The sequence below is a fragment of the Ptychodera flava genome, chromosome 18, assembly GCF_041260155.1.
Source record: "Ptychodera flava strain L36383 chromosome 18, AS_Pfla_20210202, whole genome shotgun sequence".
In the NCBI taxonomy this organism is placed as follows: domain Eukaryota; kingdom Metazoa; phylum Hemichordata; class Enteropneusta; family Ptychoderidae; genus Ptychodera; species Ptychodera flava.
In genome coordinates, this window is record NC_091945.1 from 29652010 (window position 1) to 29673352 (window position 21343).

At 35.7% G+C, this 21343-nt stretch overlaps 1 protein-coding gene across 1 annotated transcript; it reads left to right on the forward strand.

The window, feature by feature from the left end:
• The first annotated feature begins 2077 nt into the window (after nt 1–2077).
• LOC139117341 (glutamic acid-rich protein-like) lies at nt 2078–17074 on the forward strand. Its single transcript, XM_070680361.1, has 9 exons — nt 2078–2325; nt 4317–4424; nt 6166–6234; nt 7655–7879; nt 9458–9651; nt 11987–12044; nt 13511–13582; nt 14420–14537; nt 15085–17074. Exons 1-9 carry the CDS (start codon nt 2274–2276, stop codon nt 15425–15427), a joined length of 1239 nt encoding a protein of 412 aa, XP_070536462.1. The 5' UTR covers nt 2078–2273; the 3' UTR covers nt 15428–17074.
• Nucleotides 17075–21343: the final 4269 nt, after the last annotated feature.

Consider the following 21343-nt stretch of genomic DNA (forward strand, 5'->3'; position numbering starts at 1 on the left):
AATGGCAGCAAGATTCCTTGTTCTTTTCCCAAAGGCATGCTGATCTACATAATGTTCACCTTGTCTGCTCAGCATGTAAGAGTGTAAACTGCGTGACTTTTGGTCCGGGCTAGAATTCAAATGTTAGCAATAACAATGCATTTCACAATTGTAGACACTAAGTTGACAAGCTAAACATTGGGTGTTTCAACATTCTTTGGGGAGTAGAATAAGAAGTTGCAATTAATATGGAAAACAAAAATAATGAAAATATTAGAAAACGTTAGCATTACTGGCCCTTTAAATTTAAAACAAGCACTCACCCTGTTCCACTACAATGACACACACACACATGATGCAAGAACACATACCGGTAGTTGATTTTACCCAGTATCTGCCAAGCCTCATTAAAATGACAAAACTAGCCTCCAATCTGCAAAAAAAAGACTATCAACTGGAGTTTGCCTCAACACTACAAAACTGTTTTAAGTTATACGGACTTAAATGAAGTGTGAATGATCTGTGGGGACTTCTTATATATGAAACATTTATTTCATGAAAATGAGCAAGAAACTGGAGATTATCTTCAATTTAATATTTGATCCGTGCTATAAGCTTAACTTGTCAATACCTTGAAAAAACTTAATTGCATGACTTAAATTCGCATGATATATTGTTCCCCTCAATCAGAACCAAGTCCCTCCCTCCCCAAAATTCTAAGGGGACATTCCACTTTGTAAAGGAAACCTGGAGAAAACACTGGATATGTTGTGGTGGGTCTTTTTTAAGGCTCTATGGTTCATTGAACTATTGGCACAACAATAGCCACTGCAAAAGAGCCCAGTGAAAGATCAACATTATAGTTCCAATACTGCAAAAATTGATGACATTCAGTACACACAAGGTGTCATAAGGTAGAACAGCCGAAGTATAAAATCCTGTGATTTTGCACATAGATGATAACTTAGCTAGCACATGTGATAACTAGATTTCACTGTGAAAAGAAGGTCACATCATGATGACACAACTATCAGAAAGTGAAAAACAAATTGTTCGTTTTTTTCTGAAATATACAAACAGAAGAAGAGAGCAAGGGAAAAGCGTCAAAGCGACAGCAGTTTTCCAGCAGCCGTTCCTCCAGCCTTGATTCAGGAAGCAAAGTCAAATCCAGTGGTTCAAGGTCTGCATCTCGACAGAGTGCACTTCAGAATGGCAAGGCACCATCAGTTGATGCTGGGGCAATAGAACGGTGCAATAGTACTGGTAGCGTGGAGGATACATCCAGACCTCCAACCAGGCAGATAATACTGCCCACTGTCAAGCGAAACTTTGAGCAGTAAGTTCTGATTGTAAATTATATCATGTTGGTAACAAAAAAGCATTTTGTGCAAGAATGACCACAGCAGCATGGTACTTCAGCTATCATGGATCTCCATAAAGCCAGCAAATTTATCATAACATGTCAGAATGACAACTATGTTCCTCCGTCTTACTTTCTGCATCACAACCATAAAAATTCATCCGATTTCAGTGGATGTTTTTTTTCACTCAGTTTCCAGTGGTAGTGAATACAATGATACGAATTCTGTCAACACAAATAATGAGGAGGCAGTGTGGTGCAGCTTATAGGGTACTGCACTCAACCATCTGATGATGGTGAGTTTGAGACAAGTCTGTTATGGACAGAGTGTTAGACTCTCTGTCAGAGGATGGTGAGTTCAACACTTGAAATGGTGCTGTGCCCTTAAGCTATGCACTTCAATCACCTCTCATTCTTTCAATACGCAATGGATAATGGGTACCTAATCCTGTAATTTGGCTTCAACACAATGGATGATGGAGGGAATAAATATTGAAAAGCAGTTATATTTGCTGAATCTCCATACCCTCAGTAAGAAGTTCTGATAAAAAAAAGGGGCCAAAATGAAATAGACATACTTATTTATAGAAATCGACAGAAAACAATCATGTGCCCTTTCTTCCACATGCAGATAAAACATTTCTTGACAGTGAAATGGTATTTTAATGTGTTTTCTTTATTTTGTAATTACTATTCTTTTCTATTACAGACATGGAATGCCCAGAGATGAGGCCTTGGCATTGTCATTGATATCTCCGTCCAGATCATCTGATTATGAAGACTACAATGGACTTCTCAATTCATTTGATGCTGCTGCACCATCAGTAGCTGGTGTCTCACCAAGGGATTCTGGGAAGAGTCCCAGTGCAAGCCCCAAAAGGAAAATGTAGCCAAACAAAGTAAGAGGCTGTCAGAGCCTTCGAAACCTGATGATATGAACAAAAAGAAAGAGACAGTAATTACAGATACTAGGCCTCCAAGTCGAAGTGAGTAGATACGATTTAATTTTTGTTCAGCTGTTTGGCTTTACCTTATCTCATCTAACCCTTTCTATGCCAAATGTGGAGAAAACCTAATTGACAAACTAAACCTCAATGCAGGAAAATGATGGTGGATTGACTTCCTAAATAGGGGTGGAAGGATAGAATAAAAAACCTTACCCTCTTGCTACCATGGTTTGTCCCAAACCCATTGTTGTCAATGATGAGTGTGGACCTCTTTACAGGGCATTAGGGATGACCAAATTTAAACTTTCCATCAGCTTATAAGCAGTAGAAATCAATGAATATACTTGCTACTGGTAATAGAGATGACAGACTTTAAAGATGGGACAAAACCTTCAGGATGAGAGACTTCAAAACTTTGTCAAAATCTTTATGAGTTAGTATTGACAATTGTTAGCCAGATGACCTCAGTTGTATCCAATCATGGTTTAATCCTCATCTCAATAAATGTGCAGTAAAGTGGACAATATTTTGTATTTGGACAGGCACCTGTATAGACAAGTTCAGTAAAACTTGTTCAAGAAAATAGTTTATCAAAATATAGCAAACCGTATTCAGCAGACATATAGTTGTCATTTTGTTTCCTGGAAAGTGCTGTTAGTATGATTTATGTGACTGGGGTAACATTCAGAATTCAGACTTGTAGCAAATACATTCTAAATTTCTTGTTGGTATGACCTATGTAGCAACGATGATCCTCGTTCCAGGATGTACACTTGGAATATCCTGAATGCTTTAAATAGGATAGATCAATATACTTGGAAGATAAAATGTTTCTCTCATAGGGTGATCCATGTAAGTCAAATCTTACTGTGGGAACTAAAAGGGACAGGATTTTTTATCAGCTTTATCTCTGAGCAAATGGACAAACCATGCACAAATTTCAAATGAGATCAAAGTACTAAAAATCATGTAAACGGTCAATATCAACAACTACTAATACGAAACCCAAGGGATTGAAGATTGCCCCTTTAAACTGAACTGCTCTGGATTTAAAAGTCCAATAGGGCAAGTCTAAACAAAGACACACATTTATCAAAATAAGCAACAATAATTGTTACAGCATTTTCTCTGCTCTCTTATGAAATTGTAGTGTGTGAGTAAAAGTTAAGTTCAGATCTGCCCCTGATACTGCCAATGTAGAGCTTACGGTTTTTTCAAAATTTGCTCAATTACAATGCCCATGTCTTTATCTACCATGAATAGCAGAAATAGATCAAATACAGGATTACACTGATGACAGTCAGAGTAGAATACCGTACCAATTGTTCCAAGACTGTTAATATAAATTTTGCATAAGGCCAGTACTGTGAATCACAGATCAAGCTAGTAATGGAAAGTCTGCATTGATATGTATATTTTGATCACTCTGTCGGCAAAATTCGTAAAATGATTAAAATCACAGAAGAGAGACTGCTATCAGTCTGAAATTTTTGACAAAACTGTACATGTATAAACAGTATAAATGGCGCTTTGATAATCCAAACGTAATGATAAGCCATACAAATCACATGTCAAGCCATTCAACTACAATGTACACACAGGTACTAAATAGACAACATTTGCTTGAATATCTGGCAGCAATAGCATTGTGCTACTGCATGTGATGCCATATTGTGTATCAAACCTACTATTGATCAAAACTACTATAAATCAGAATGTTAAATGTTATACTTTTACTTCCACATTCCAGAAGTATTTGAACCCTACCTGGAGCTGATGAATGTGTTTCTACTGAGAATTCAGTCATCTGTATCTGTAGAGCAGTGATAATTGTAGATCATGACCCTTCTGAGTAACTTTTGAAAGTGCTGACTGTTTAGGTCAATCTTTGAATTTCTTGAATTTCTTGAGTCAGCCAAATATGAATAGCCATACAGTCTGTAAAATATTCTTGAGTCAGAAAGAACATGCTTTTAAATTGACTAAGAAGGTACACTGATAGCTATCTGTCTCTGCCATTATTTTTGAAGGTAAGAATACCAGGAAAGAGAGACCCAAGGAGCCAATTGCATCTACAACGACGGAAGTAGACTCTTATTACCTTAGTCATAAAGTTGATGAAACCAAACAAAATCAAGGTAAATACTATGAAATACCCAGCATCAAATAATGCACTATTGTATACAGGTATAATTGATAAGAGAACATTACACTGTATGTAGTTGTTAAGATACTGTTACAGCTAGTCTATATACAGATGTCCATAATAATGATGAACAGTGCTGCTGTGTACTGACACACTGTATTGACAAGCTGAATACTTGGTATTTCAACAGTTTGTACAGTACTCCTGAAACAATAATCTTAGCCAAACAATTGTGTAAAGTTAACTAGACTTTCCTTTGAATATTGTTCTTCTACTTCTAAATTGTAGATATCAATCTGTACCTAAAGCAAACAGAGACATATTTTATCTGCACTCCTGATTCTCCTTGCAAGTATTATCTATCAATGCAAGGATGACACTTACATGTACAGACAGTGAACATGTAATCTAGTGTCAGGCATTTAAGTATATGTATCTTAAGTTGTGTCACTGTAATTTGCAAATAATTTCTGGTCTTCGTAACTTTGGAGCCCGTGATTTAAAGTTTTCAAAAATCTTCTCCGGGAATATTTTGTATTATCAAAAAACAGGTTTTGTACTGTTTGAAAAGTCCTTCACAGAACCATCACAACAATGGTGCTAAGAATGCAGATACCATAGCTGTTTACATAGTATACTTACAGCTACAATCTCATCATTCTGACAGATGAAATTTTAGACAAAAGACTACATTGCTTCTCCATTCCATAAAAGAAACACTGCTTGTTAATATTGTTAGTGCAGCAGTGAAGCTGATTTCATTTTAGTTTTCAGATTTTTTGTGTCTATCCTAGCAGCAAGGCGAAATGACGAGCCATGAATGCGTGTAGACACAAAATGCTTACAGCCCATACAAAGTATTCTTGAAACCAACGTAGACAAATTCACTTCACTCTCTCTTTCCATGGTAAACAACCAGAATAATTAACCTTTTACCTCCCAGACAGTATCACTTCCCCATCTGCCCAGTCAGTTAAAAGCGGTATTCAGCCAAAACCATATGTATTTTCACCTACTTATGGCAGCTTTAGTCTGTAAAAATCATGTTTACAGTAGCTCTGTCTTCAGGGACCTTCAAATCTTGAAATCTTTTGTTAAAATGCACCATGTGGGACATGTTTTGCTTTACTAGTTTCAACCAATTTGACCTGATGGTGAAATATGAACTTGGCTGGAGAAGGGTTAATTGATTTTAACTTTTTGTAACTTTTAATGGTTTTCACTACTTTTTGTTGTATGTCAGTTGCAAGCTCCTGTTCTCCTCCCAAATGTAAACTTTTCAACACAGAGCCTTTACATGTAGAATGCACCGTTATTGTTTACATTTGAATTCTAGTCTGGACTAATACACAGGCTGTGTTGACAAACTGAATACTGTGTATCTCAACGTGCCTTTGGGAGTGGAACAAGAAACTAGTTGACAATGAAAACAAAAGCAGCAGAAAAAAATCGTCAAAAGTTCCAGTTACTTGCTCGCCCTTGACATAAGATACTTATTTATCATTATAACGTGTACTGTAGATATTGGTGAAGTATTCCTCTTTTTCATGAATGAGTGTGCTCATCAACTCATACAATCTCACAAGACACAATGATATCTAATCATCTGCTGTAATGCACAGTATCTTTATTCAGACAGCAACAGAGAGAAAATATTTCAAATCTTGCCAAGTGAGCCAGGTCAAAGGTGGACAAGTCAAAATTTATAAATCATGTTCTCATTTTGATTCCAGAGAAACGGAAAGAGAAAGAGAAAGAAAGGAAAAAGTCGGCCAGTGAGAGAGGCAACTCAGCTTCAATAGGTAGGAATACACCCTGATATGACCCTGCCATCTGAACACATACCGATAATTATTGTGTCTTTGATTGTTTTGTGTCAGAGTATGGTACAATTTGCTGACATCTGTTTTCTCACAGAAAACAGATGGGAGAAATTTAGACATGAGAAATTTAGTTTACTGCTATCATTAAATCAGTCTCCCTCCTTTTTCAATATACCAATACCTGCATATAGAAGTCAAAGCTTATTAACAAGCATTGTAGGAGCTGTGCTTCGATAAATTTGTGAAAGTAAATTATCACATGAGAATACACTGCTATCTCTTCACAACTATGTTAACTGGGAGAAAGGTTTGAAAATTGTTGATTTCTTGTCATGATTGTGTTATCATGGTGTACCAAATAAACATAGATTTTCCCCATTTATCACATACCCACACCAGTATCACTCCATTGGATGACATTTATTGTACAAAAATATCAGCTGTGATATTTTATAGTAAGCACAATGTCGACAACCCTCAAATTCAAGCATAGCTATATGATAAATCAATTATTACCTAACATCTTTGTGCCTTATGTGGTACTCAGGCTGATACAACACAGGAACATGTGATATTTAAGCAATAAAGCACACCGAGCGATGGTATACCACGAAATTTTGACCAGTTCACAACATATATGCGCGAGCGATAGAGAGTGCATATATGAAGTGAACTGGTCAAAATCGAGTGGTAAAGTCGCTGGGTGTGATTTATTGCTATTATATCATAACAGTATATTGAAATTTTTGCATGGAATGTCAAAACGGATTTTTGCTCAACCTGAGAGCTCACGCGTATGCCAGCCGTGGTATATCGCCAATATACCGTATTACGGTTCTTTCGCGTCTTGACCAATCAGATCACTGTATTTGCGCCATCAATATACTGGTATGATACAATAGGTATATATCATATCAGTATATTGATAGCACAAATACTGCGATTTGATTGGTCAAGATGTGAAAAGAACTGAGGTATATTCGCAATATTGTATGTTACTATTCGCGCAAACTCTCGGCAAGAGCAAAAATCCTTTTCTTGTCGTGCCATGCCAGAATTTGAATATACTGTTATGATATAATAGCAATAAATCACATCCACCGATGGTATACCACTTGATTTTGACCAGTTCACTTCATATATGCACTCGCTATAGCTCATGCACATATGTTGTGAACTGGTCAAAATCTTTTTGTATACAATCGCTGGGTGTGATTTATTGCTTAAATAACCTCTGATTTTCATTTACTTCTTCACTTTTCATTAATATTGGTGCAATGATCCAGGGTATCTACTATGTCATGATGGAAAAAGAAACCGTCATATCTTATTCATATCAATAAGCTGCTCAATAAGGATACATCATAAAGATATTGCTCTTTCCGTTCATAATACTCAGACAAGTCACGGCGAAAGGACAAAGATGAAAGGAAAGAAAAGCTGAGGTCCACGACAGAAGAGATTGATTCCTACTACTTAACCCACACGGCAAGAGATGAAGATAAAAAGAAAGTAAAGGAGGTTGTGAAGTCTGAGGGTGTCCACAAACGTGAGAAAGCAGAATCTTTGCAGAAGGACGTCACGTCTCAAGAAGACAGTAAAGTGCAGAGCATACCCTCACAAGGTAAACAATTAGTTGGAACCACATTTGGATTACAAACAAAAATCTCTCTTTATTTGAAATATAGCTCATGCAATGTAGAGACGTGGTTTTCTGGGCTATTCTAAATGTCCAAATACAAAAGTAAGTTGCATTTCATCCAACAAAACATAAACAATCAAATGTACACAAATAAAAATATCTTCTAGTCTACTGATGGGCTATTAGATACTCCAATGGATTTTCACACTTTGCATAGTTTGAGAAACAGGAAATTCATTTAACATAAAAAGTGTGGTCAATCTGTCAACCAACGCCATGATACACTGTAATAGTGAATATTATTTTCTAGTATCCTATATATCACACATAGTGACTAAAAGTCCCCATTTCTCTCAACCCTCAACCCAATAATCTGAATACTTGATGTGTATTATAAAAAGTATTCACCTTCACCATCAAGCTTGGTTTTCTGTTGAAACCAGAAAAACAAAAGTTGTTCATGCAGCACAATTGATACAAAAGCTTTTCTGCAGTATACTTTAACATAGGAGATACTCTGTGATGTCTATCAAACTAAGTTACTTATCAATTTTTAAGTTATTCTGACTTAATACCGCAAAGGGGATGTGGATTTGCTTCCTGCTTGTAGCTTTGTAATCATGATTCACACACATGTAAATGTACACACTACTGTTCATCCTGTCTGTGCAATTATTGACAATACAGAGAGTATCGCAATAACATGTAACAGGTTTCATTGTTTGTTTTTTCATGAAGGATAAACATGCCAATTTTAGACAAGTTCATTGCCCCAGAGCTGACACAATGTCATTGACCGCCAAAAGAACATATAGAAAGTACATGTATGTTTTTTGAAATATGGTGAACAGTGAGTTATTTTCACTCAAAGAACTTTAAAATGAGTCCCCACAAGTGGTTAGACCGGAAAAGAATTGTGAAAATTTTAGAGACTGAATATTTGTCCCTGAGGCGAATTCAGTCCAAGATCCCAATTGTCATTTATATAATCAAATTGTTGGGTCTAAATCATGATGGTGAAAGGTATGTACTTCCACCATTTTGACAGCAGACTGTGAAATAGGGTTGGTTTACTCATAATAGAGAAATGAGAAATGTAAAAGGTGATAGGAAAGCAGACCTAGAAAGTGAAAGATGTAGACTTTCGCTCAAACTTTCCTCAAGGAATCCTTCAACCATTCTCTTTCAAAATCAAGAATAAAAATTTGGGGTTACTGTGCAATTTTTGGAACTAGAGAAACAAACAACCTAAGATTTACTGATATTTGAAATTCAAAACGGCCACCATACCTGTGTTAACTCTGTGGGGGAAAATTAAAGTTTGGATTTTCTAAAAAACTAAGATGGTAAAAGTGTTTCTTTCTCAAAGACCTTTAAAATGAGCCCCCACAAGTGGTAGAAATTTGAGAGTCTGAATATCTGTCCACAAAACACATTCTACCTTAAGGTTCTAATGATTATCATTTCTCCATTAAATTGTCCATATTTTCATGAATGCTAGGAATGAGTTGAACTGAAGCAATATGTTTGAATCCCTATCACTTGTTTGTCTCTGAACAGATTCTACTTCTGCTGCCACAGAAAGTGGAGCTATTCCTGACAGAAAGGATGGCGTTGACAAAGCCAATTATGAGAAAAAACCTGATGGAGAAGTTAATGAGAGTAGCAGTGAAGAAGATACCTCAGATAGCGATGATGATGAGGAGGAGGAGGAGGAGGAGGAAAGAAAGGCACCTTTTGAATTACTTGGAGAGGTAATGTTACAAAATATTGTCCTGGAAAAATCAAACTTATCCGAGAAACTTTCATAGATGGCCCAGTATATTTAAGACATTTGACTTTGCCCCATCACATTCAGTTGTAAATCTTGATACATAGGGAAATATTTAAGATTACAGGTTTTACATATAGGAAGATGGCATATATTCAGACTTTAAAGAAGAACACAATGATTCCGTAAACTTCCATCCATTATCAGCATATTTTGATGTATGTCTTTTTTTCTTGTGCCTTCTGGAAAAAACCCACATTTTCTCGTTCTTCTCTCCAAATCATGTCCAAATCCACAGTGTTCAATTTGACAGCACAAGCTGCATGTATGTAAGTTTCCATGTTATCGCTGACAAATAAATTCTGGTCTCGACTTTAAATAACTCACTGCATACTGTACTCACTGTCTGATACTGGGTATTTTATCATACTTACAAGAGAAGAAGAAGAAAGTTAAGCTGTGCAGAACAGAACTAATGAAAATAAAGTTACAGTTACCTATTGATTACGATTACGATTCATTATTTTAAATACCTTCCTTTCTGCCTTGCGGGTCAAGCAGCCAAAGATATCCTCTATTGTGAGACACTCAGATAAGACTTTCTTTGATAAGGCTGGCTGAGTATCAGTGCAAGTCCGCAATATCTCCCTAGATATGAAGCTTGCAACAAAAATCTTTTGTCTTGTTGCAACTTTCCAACGATGAGTTGAAACATTCAGCAATTATACGGTACAGTTGACTCCTGCAAAGAAATGTCTGCGATATGACTCACCTAGAAAATTGCGAAAGGCCTTGATGTAAAAAAGCAGGATGTGAATCTTTATTCATAAAATACATGGTAACTGATACAAAGACAAACAGTCTGTGGCTATTTTCATCTCAGCTTCAATGAGAGGGGTATCACGAACCCACCCAGTTTCACGCAAAGTCAATATTCCACTGTTGGTGAAACATATGCTTTGAAATGAAGAGGGTAGTCAATAGTTTTGTACAAACTTACCTTTTACATTTAAATAAAGATGAAAGAAGACGGTGTGTGTATTACCGGTAATTCTTAGTCATTCTGTCTGCCAGTGTAGTCTAATTCCCACCTATATTTTGATCTTTTCCTTTTGCGGTTTCTTGGACTTAAGATGGAACAAAATATTTCACTGGCAAGAAATAGGACAATGTAAATTTTTATCCTGTTCAAGAAATAGGACAATATAGATATTTATTAATGAAACATAATTACATTAATTGAAATATATTGTTGTTGTTTTCAATGGTTGTTCCTGGCTTATTCATTATGCTGAAAGTGCTGTGTACTGCCAGTTTTTGGAATATACGCAGCTGTAACGCACAAACATGGAAAAATCACATATTTGTACCATAATTTATTCATGACCTGTTTAAACTTGGAGCATACAGAAACCTATTACATTTCACATGGTGAAGTGTTTAATTAATATTCCAAATTTTGCTCCATGGTGTAAAAGAATTATTGCATGCAAGGACAGCCTTGGTTATGCCGTCCATTTCATTTTCTAGTGAAATATTTCAAGTTAGTTTTCATTAGACTTTATTCTTACAAATTTTTTACAGAAAAATGAATTTTTTACAATTTTTTTAATGTTTATCTCTCAGTGTAAGTACTTATGTGTTAGATATGATGGCATTGCTTTCAAACCATCACCATCTACAGAATAGATTTTTTAATATTTTATGAAAACCACAACTGCAGTGCACCCTGCTACAAACCACAAGATTCAAATCCAGAACCAGGATATAGGAGTCTGTATTATATTAAGACAAAATTTCTTTTTATTTAAAATTATAAATATTTAATAGATGCCATCTCTATTTATATCACTTAAACAGAGTATATGTTCTTATTAGTCTGTGTGAATATCATCTAAACGTGATCTGCTGTGTGACTCAATTCTTCCATTTCTTCAGACTGAACAGCTGCAAATCCAAAAATAGTGGAAAACTAACAAACTTGGAAATGGCCTTCATTCATGGCAGTGGCACCATCATATATTTTGTTGGTTCCTCATAAAATGTTGTATGTCATTTGTGATGGTTCGGAAAACATTGCCCGGAATAGAAATCTACATGTGCTGTGGAGAGTCAGGTGACTCAGCCAGTCAGCCGGCAGCATTTCCTGTGACCCCGAACCTCATGCATATTTATAAGGAAGGCTAACATGTGTAGGGGTATGGCTGGGCCATATTGAGGCGTGCGAGGCAACCCACTCTTATTGTCATTGTTCAAAGTTGCAGACAGGTTCCACAATGAAGCTCCTCTGTTTCATGTTACTGTGTCTTTCATTCCAGTTTATTGAGTCTGTCATGGAAGAAGACTGGGAAGTGGCTCTGAGACTTTGCCAAATGAGTAAGTCCAATATTTCTTGTCTGTTTTCTTTTATTTTTTTTCTCCTTTTTTCATTAATGTACAACATGCGAAATTACAGAATCTCTTCAATATAGGCAGTAATATTCATGATTTTTTTTCTAGTTTTGTAAATGTCATTTTTCTAATAGAACTTTGCAGAAGTTGAGTTTTGAAGATATTCATGTGATCAACTGTAAGAAATGAAAAATTCAAAGCAGAATTATATCTGTATAATAGATTAATACTGTTTACATAGAGAGATCTGCAAGTTTTCATGAGTGATCGAAATGATGTTTTCAACTTTATTTTTCTTGAATGATCAGTTATGGGTTTTAGTATCTATGATATAAAAGTATCTATGATATAAAAGTATCTATGATATAGAAGTATCTATGATATAGAAATTTTCTATATGAGAAACAAAATCATGAGAGAAATATAACCATTCCACAAAGAAATTTTTATTAATTGAACTTTTGCTACTATTAGCTTTTTACAAGTTATAAATTTGATAATTGCTGTTATTGTTAATTATTATAAAGTCAATAATCATGAAATCGATGGCTGTAGATATTAGCAGCCATACAGTACAAAAGTGTAAAATTTTTATGTTAGCATGAGGATATGTTGTAAACTGCTCACATTTTAGTTGTACACGTGTGTGGTTTTGTTTACATAGGGCTCCATTCATAAGACTCACCGTTGTTATGCGTAATTGTGTGTTTGTTGTTACTTTACTACGCTCAGTGCGAGGGACTTCTGCTGGTATGAATACAAAGCACTGGCAATAGAAAAGAAGTGAACCATACCAGTAGCACTGTGTGTGGGTCTGTGCGTTAGTACTTGCCATGCCCGCGTAGAGATATACTCACTAACAACACACAGACCTGCACGTACAGATACCCTACCAGCACTTTTTACAATTCAACCATTGACTCACTTATTGGCCATAATTACTCCATTAGCAATGTTCAATACAACTTCCTGAAGCTCAAATATCATTTTACAGTAATCTTTTGTATAGAAACAGTGTCTTTTTTGATAGATACATACTAGTTTTAGGGTTATCAGAATGTTCCAAGATGTTCTGTGCTTCTGTGAGTCATATGGAATGTGTTTTAGGTTTATCCACACTGTAGGAGACTATGTAACATAACATGTTCTGCATCAATGAGGTATATTGTGAGTTTATATAAGCATCAAGGATCACAATTATATAAAAACTCTTCCAGAAAGAAATCTTAATGCTATAAATATCTCTTTTGTTATCAAAAACGGCCAATTATTGAAAAAGAGAGATTATGAAGGTAAAATTCATCTCTTCTTGGCTGATAATGACAACATTAGTTATATGTACACTATGGTCTGTTTTAGATGTCTGGTTCCATAAAAACATTCTTTTTGACTTGTGGCGTATAGTATATAGTATAAGTAATTCATTTTCATCTTCATTTCCTTCCAAATAGTTCAGTTATATGAACCAGAAAACCCTGAATGCATTGAGTTTAAACCTTTGATCGAAGAAATGCTCAAGCGAGGTAAGCCATCTCTCAGTATTTCATAATCTTTCATTGATACACTAGTTTGAAGAGTGTGCCATTTCATAATATGTCATGCCAAAATTCATTTGTTATTTGGTAAATTGATTATTTATTTGTTTATTTATTTATTTATTTATTTATTTATTTTATTTATGTATGTATGTATTTATTTATTTATTGTCTATTTGTTTGTTTGTTTTATCAAGAAATTTGAAATGCCTTCCCTCTGTAAAAGAGAATCATTGTTCACTTGTTAATAGCAAAATTAACAGGATTGTAAACAAAGGCTAGTCTATACAACGGTAAATGTTCAAATTATGGTATTTTATGAAAAAGAGTACCTTTGTCACAGAAAGACATGCATGAATGGAGTTTCCAAGTTAAGGTAGCATGTGCCTCGAAAGTGAAAGACTCAAACTTTTGCTCAAATTTTCCTCAAGGAATCTTTCAACCATTCACTTTCAAAATCAAGAATAGATATTGGGGTCACCGTGCAAATTTGGTACTAGAGAAAACAAATTTCTCAAGATTTACAGATATTTGGAATTCAAAATGGCCAACATCCCTGTGTTAATTCTATGGAGAAAAATAAAATTTTCGATTCCAAAAAAAATGCGAAGGTGAAAGTTTTTCTTATTCAAAGGGCTTCAAAATGAGCCCCATATGCAATAGATCAGAAAAGAATTGTGAAAGTTTGAGAGTCAAAATATCTGTCCCCGAGGCGCATTCTACCTTAAGGGATTGGGAATTTCATACTGAGGGACAACCTTTTCTTTAAGCTTGGTCATTTTGCACACCATTCTACATACTAATACATATTTTGTTTTGTTGTAGAACGAGAAGAGCAGCTTTGGGGAACTGATGATGAGGATGAAGATGAGGAGGGTGATGAAGATGACAATGAAGATGATGATGAGGATGAGGATGATGATGATGATGATGATGATTCAAGGTATGTAGCATTGTTTTATCAACAAACATACATTTTAGATGGTTTTTTTTTTGTCAGCTACCCATCTGATGTCAAAATTATGATATGTGATATACATCAAAGTGCTGAATTATTTTAGAACTTGCTCTTATGTCAAATCCTTTAAGAAGCATGATTGTGAAATGTAGATCAAAACTGTTGTAGAGACTACCGGTATAGCATCATTTTCATTGTCTTCTGTATTACGTAATGTCTTCTCAAATCAACCTCAAAACTAAGGTAATGTTGATCATGTTGGTGTTAGCGTCAAAAAACCTTACTCTGCCCTAAGCAAAAATTTGCGTTGTTGGAGAGCAGATAGCTCAGTTAATATATTTGGTAGAAACCAGAGATAGTCATCATTTTATAGATTCTCTCTTAGAATATGGGTTATGGAGCACTTTGTCAACCATTCTTTTAGTGTGTGCCATAGCTCTGAAAACATGCATGTTTTAAATAATATCCAAAGACAGTGACCCTTAACCCTACCTACTTTATATTCTCTTTTTGGTTCTTTCATCATTCACAGCTCATCAAGTAGCAGCAGCAGCAGCAGCAGTAGTAGTAGTAGTAGTAGTAGTGAAGAGGATGATGAGGAGGAAAAAGATGAGGATAAAGATGACAAAGATGAGGAGGAAGACAGACACGAGGATGATGAAAAAGATGAGGAGGAGAAAGATGGAAAAGAGGAGGAAGAGGGGGACGGTGACAAAGATGAGGAGGAGCATAAAGATGAGGAAAAGGAGAAGGATGAAAAAGAAGAGGAAGAGGACAAAGATAGAAATGATGTCAAAAGTACACAGAATTATGACTCATCAACATCTGCATCTACCAAGGAAAGCAAATATCCACCCACATACATGACACAATGATTCATCCACTGAACTACCTTCCAATGTTTTCAATCCACTTCTTCTCTTATGTCTTTCTGTAAGCATAGCCTGCAGATGTTAACTTGAAGACTTTTATCATCTGAACTCTGACCCGTCTGGTAACCCATGATGTTGTCTGGAGATTTTCAACATAAGATGGGAACAAAGTGTTGTTGTTTGGATTTTCCATGAGGGGATGGGCCACCCTTCTCTTTTTCCAGCAATCTATTCACATGCCAGTATCATACAAAGGAAAACATTTTCTCAACGAAAATGTATGCAAATCATGCTATGTTATGTAAATTACCATCCCTCTGTCTTTCCAAGCTATGGAGACATTGGTCATCATAAAATGTCAGCAGGGATTAGAAAGTATCTTAATACCACCGCATCTTAGCCTAAACCTCAAATTTTACCAGAAGACTTAAAATTTGTGAGTTTTTTGAATCTTTATGGGTATAGCTGTGGCAAATTCCAGAACTCCCAGCTCTGTGAATGTCACATTTAGGTGTTATGGTTCCATAGCATCTCTTGGATATTCAGTTGTCCGTAACATTTCCATTGGAACACTTTGGTAAATTTCTGATCTAAACAAACAATCTCCCATTCATTTGTTTTTTTTAAAAACCCACAAAAATACATTTTGTAAATAACAAATCAGTTTAGTCATTTCAAAGTTGCATCTTGCTTGGGGAAAAAGTCTTGCAAGGGACCATAAACTTTTCAGGGCTGTTCTTATAGTAAACTGACCTGTCATGCTATATAACTCACCAATATTAACCGAGGTCACAGCAAGCAAGTCAAATTATCTGCTTAGTTTCAATTTCAGTAAAATGTACTGTTACATACCTACTGATGATATGTGCTCTGATCAAAGAAAGCACCTTATGACATTCTTCATGATAAAAAAAAATTTAAAAAAAATTGTTTAAAGTCTGTGATCCAAGTTCTGCCCATTTGGAATCTTTTTGAGGAGATTCTTACCAGAGTTTGTATGGAAACTCAGTTCAGAGTGAAATTTTCTTTCCAGTGATCAAGGTTATTCATTGTATTTGGAGAAATCTATGTACCAGGGTGACAGGGTATATGAATGGGTTTCTTTCAAGGTATTGCTCTGTCCTTTGTATTCCATGTCCTCAACATTCCATCTACATTTATTTCCACTGTAGACTGCATTCCACTCTCCTTTCTTTCCACAACCAGTCATGTTTAGTCGTGTGATGCCAATAATGTATTAATTTTGAGCTTTTTTCTCATTTCATAACTTTACATCCAATTACCCTAGAAATTCCTCCCACTCTTAGCCTTCCGTACAGACTAGCGTTCCTTGTTTTGCCTTCCTGAGTTTCCAGTGTTTATGATATTTGTAGTGATGCTATATTTAATGAAAACCTCACATTTTCTGAGCCTTTAACAAGTAGTAAATACAGTGTTTTATAGTATTATTCTTTGATATGGAATTTTTTTTAATTGCTTGTTTTTTTTATCCACATTAAAAAAAGGAGCAAAAAAAGTACCAGGGGAGGAAGAATCTAGAATTGTTTGCTTGTTATGTTGCTGTGTAAAAATAAAATGCAATGTACAACAGTCTATCAGAGAGTGTAGGCATTATACAAACTGAATAAATTAACATGATATTTAAATGTATGAATATTTATGACTGAGACTTATTCCCAGTGGGCAAAGTGACCTGTTTACTGTGGTGTACCATGCTCACTGACAAAAAATTGCAGTGACTTAATAAATCTCAACAGGGGTATGATTTCATTTGAATACCATATTATTCTAAAGGGAACAGTGACATCACCGAGCTATCAAAGTTTAGTAACCATATTTTTTACCCTTTTGGCCCAAACCCATTGTTATCAATGGTGATTGTGGAATTTTTAAGGATTCAAGGGTGAATAGTGAAGCGTTTTTATGATTTGGTCATTTCCTTGTAAAGGGTAGGAGTGATGAAGACATGAATTTTTTTCAATTCTATGATGTTTCTACAATGTGGGTATTATATAATGCAAAGTACCTGGAGAGCCTGCCATTAGAAATTGTAACCAAATAACTCCCTATACCAACCAGATCTCAGTAAATCAAAAACATTTATTCAGGACAATGCCATGTCATTGCATATATGTCAACCCAAAAGGGCTTACTAAGTCTCGAACATTTACACATGTCTTTCCATGCATGAAAATATATGTTGCTTCACAGATGTAATGGGGTCACTCAAATAAAACTTCCTTGATAGTTAATTTGCTATGACACATTTCATTGCAGTGTAAACTGCTTCATCAGACTGATGTTAAAATTAAATATATCTGTTTGTGTGAATTTTTCGTATTTGATTTGTGTGACATGATTGTGTTATTTGTTGATAATTATAAGAGTTTTCCTGTCAAAACATGTTGGTTTGTATACTTTGCCTACATATAGATAAGCTACCCTGGCGCCCTCTGTGGTGAATGTAATGAGCAGTTTTGTTTTACGTATATGGTGTTTGGAGACAGCATTTCCGTGTAGGGTCAGTGGTGCGAGGCTTACTATTTCCTGAAATAGAAAAATAAAAATACAGTATAGTTTTATAGTTAGAGAATCAGTTTGAAAATTTTTTAAAAATACTTCTTCACCACTGTTCTGAAGGTGAACAGTGAACTCTTTATTTATTTTCTGTTGCATGATTCATGGACTGTAATTAAGCTTTCACAGACATGTGCAGAACTTACGTAAAAAAAGATTGAGATAAATTGTATCAATTTGTCATACTGTGTTCTGTGCTTATTTCATTCCATAGAGACACAGTTAAATCTGTTTCTGCTACAGGGATTATATAACAAAAAATATACTGCACGTTTCTTGAATGTGTGGTCCAGCACTCTAACCCTACTATAGATTGGGTTTACGTCTAATTTATGAACGTGTGAGTGGGGTGAACGCAATGTTTGTGTTCTTTTTCGTATGAAACGTGAGAGTGAACGAGATGAGTGTGGTGAACGTGATACAGGGGAAACTTATCACCTGAATCTGGCAGAAACTAACTACTGTGCAGACTCAAAGGTAATGCGTCAATTGCTTGGAAAACCTGACCTATGCTGCCAGATTTCAAACGGGTTTGTATGAAATATAAGAGACGCACAAGAAACTTGCAAATTTTTTTTTTTTTTTTTTTTTAAATTCACTGACTTGGACCAAGTCTAACTGTACTATAAAATATTGAGGCTTCAGATCAGTTCATTTCATTATAGGACCAGATTATGTTACAAGACAGGTCAGAGTATGAGATCTTTCCAGCTTAAAAACTATCATCTGAAACTTACATATACATGTATCACCTTTGGCTGTTTAGCAACAATGTTTGGCTTGTCGAGAAGCTTACTGACCAGCTATGCCTGTTGTCCATCGAGATGTGTCCATCGGAAAGCCGTTACCCTTTTGGTCCAGTCTGCATAATTTCTAACAAATCACCGGTCCAATCGTTGATATTTCTTTGTACAATATCTTTACAGGTACTTTTATTTAGATTTGTTCAAATTAACATGAAATTTGAATTTGCAAATTTTTGAGAATTTTTGTCATTCTTTTACAATTTTTTTGTAGAAACTACTTATCTAATGGGAGTTTGAACATGGATTGTAGGTTTCTGAAGGTCATGACCTTCCTTATGCTGAAACTACTGTCAAAGTGGGTGTGATTTCCTAATGAAGGCTTTATTAGATTTTTTCAACTGATGGTGAAATTTGATTTGGTGAGTTATGCAAACTTTTACATCTGTACCAACTTTACAAGTGAACCGTTAAATGTTCTCATTCGTTTTGTTTCCTCATCCTTAGCTTATAGACCGTTAAAGCCACATGGTGTTCCAATTTCCATCTCCCAGTACATATGAAATAGTCTTCAGGTTGAACGCTTACAAAAGTATTTTACCAAAGTTTTTACCAAAGTTACAATTTGCATTTAGAAACAAAATCACAACATATTTTCTAGAAAGTACACAACATGATTGGACTGCGCTTTATATATTGCTTTCCAAAAGGAGAAAATTTAAGTGTCTGACTTCAGAAATGAACTCTTACAGTTCGCAGTTCAGAAATCAGGAATTAAAAACTGACGTTAGTGAGAACACAGCAGATAGCAAAGTGATAATCACCTGTGGTAGTACAGTTCCAACTGAATATTGAGCAGAAAGTGACAACGTTTCTACTTTCCAAAAATCGTGATCAAAGCCATTCCGATAGTGCATCTTTTTTCCTCTACGCCTTGGTGTGCGATCGCGCGACAATTGTTTTGGCATCCCAGGTGATTTGACGGAATCATAAAGATGTATCTTTCGCTTTTTGTCCTTTTCCCACAAAATCTGCGGTTCAAATTGTCAATTTTCGCAAAGATAACACGTTGAATCCAGTCGGTTCTAGACTCATATTGTTATTGTATAGGTAGGTAGAGGGCGCTGTCGACATAAGACTGAATCCATAACCAATCACTTATGAATTTCGCAAAAAAATAGCCACTTTTTGGCATTTTGCCGAACTTAAAAAGTACATGTACCGTAAAATATACTCTATCTCTCTTGTGAAGTGATCTCATGCTCTGGCAACGCTTGGTTTTATTTTCTTGTACAAATGTTGCGCCCGGGATGTTGCATCTCTCGAGTACGAGTGAGGAAGGACTGGCTCGACCTTTGACCTGTAAGTTTGAACAAGGTACTTATGCAAACGATATTCTCAGTCGGTGACAACACAGGACATCATTTACACCGGATCCCTGCGTTTGTCCATTTTGCAGGTGACTACGATATCCAATTTCAAGCACGCCGGTATGTATAGAAAACTAATATGCTAATATGTTATTGAGTCATAGTCAGTGATATGATATGAACTTTGATTGTGAAAACCCAGTACTGGCAGTAGGCGGAATCAGAGCTCAGGTGGCGTTCGGTCCAGTCGTGCACAGGCACTCGACTCAATGCAATCGAAACCGTCACAGATGGTACAGTACGAAATTTTATCACTTGGAGACTTTGATCATTTGCTATACAACTGGTATGTTCATAGCAAACTCAATATCAATGGTACTTCTGAGAATGAAATGAAAAAGCATAAATTTTACATTTTTGAATTATTGACGTCAGGTTGCCGTGAGAAAAAAACAATAAGCAAGTCAGCTGTACTACCTGTGGTCCACATACGGCAAACCGTCCGACCCAAATATCCAGGCAAAACCTCGAGCTACTGTACTGCAGCTACAAGCAAGTGTGGTTTAATATTTGTTATACCACTCTCCGCCTCGTGCCCATTGTTCTAACCATGCTCTCTAATTTCCATAACCGAATATTTTATTATATACCACCTGGCTTTCTTTTGTTTAAAAAGTGTCCGATTTACAAGTTCTTTTGTTTAAAAGTGTCCGATTTACTAGTAAATCGGACAGTTCTTTTGTTAAAAACTGTCCGGTTTACTAGTAAATCGGACACTTTTAAACAAAAGAACTTGTAAAATGGACACTTTTTAAACAAAAGAAAGTCACGTGGCGACGAGTAAAAAAAACAAATGCGAGACATTATACCAGAAGAAATTTATTTCACCATTAAGTACAGAGTAAAGACACTTTAAAAGAATCACCGGACTGAATTAATTTTGCACGACTGTACATCTCAAAATCAATTACAGGTCACCGTGAAATAACGGTATTGATTGCAAATATCACTTCTGTGTTAAGGTTATTGTTATCACGATCATTCGAAGCTGAAATTTAAGACTTCAAAGTCAGTTATCAACACTGAATGTAGAGGTTTCAGTCGCCTTTGGTAAAGTTAAATCTAGCTACAGGCAACACACACGCAGTACCACAGTCATTGTGGATCTACACGTATTTTTTTGTACTTGCAGTTTCTGTTGCGCCTTTCTCTGACGTGGCTGTGTAGCT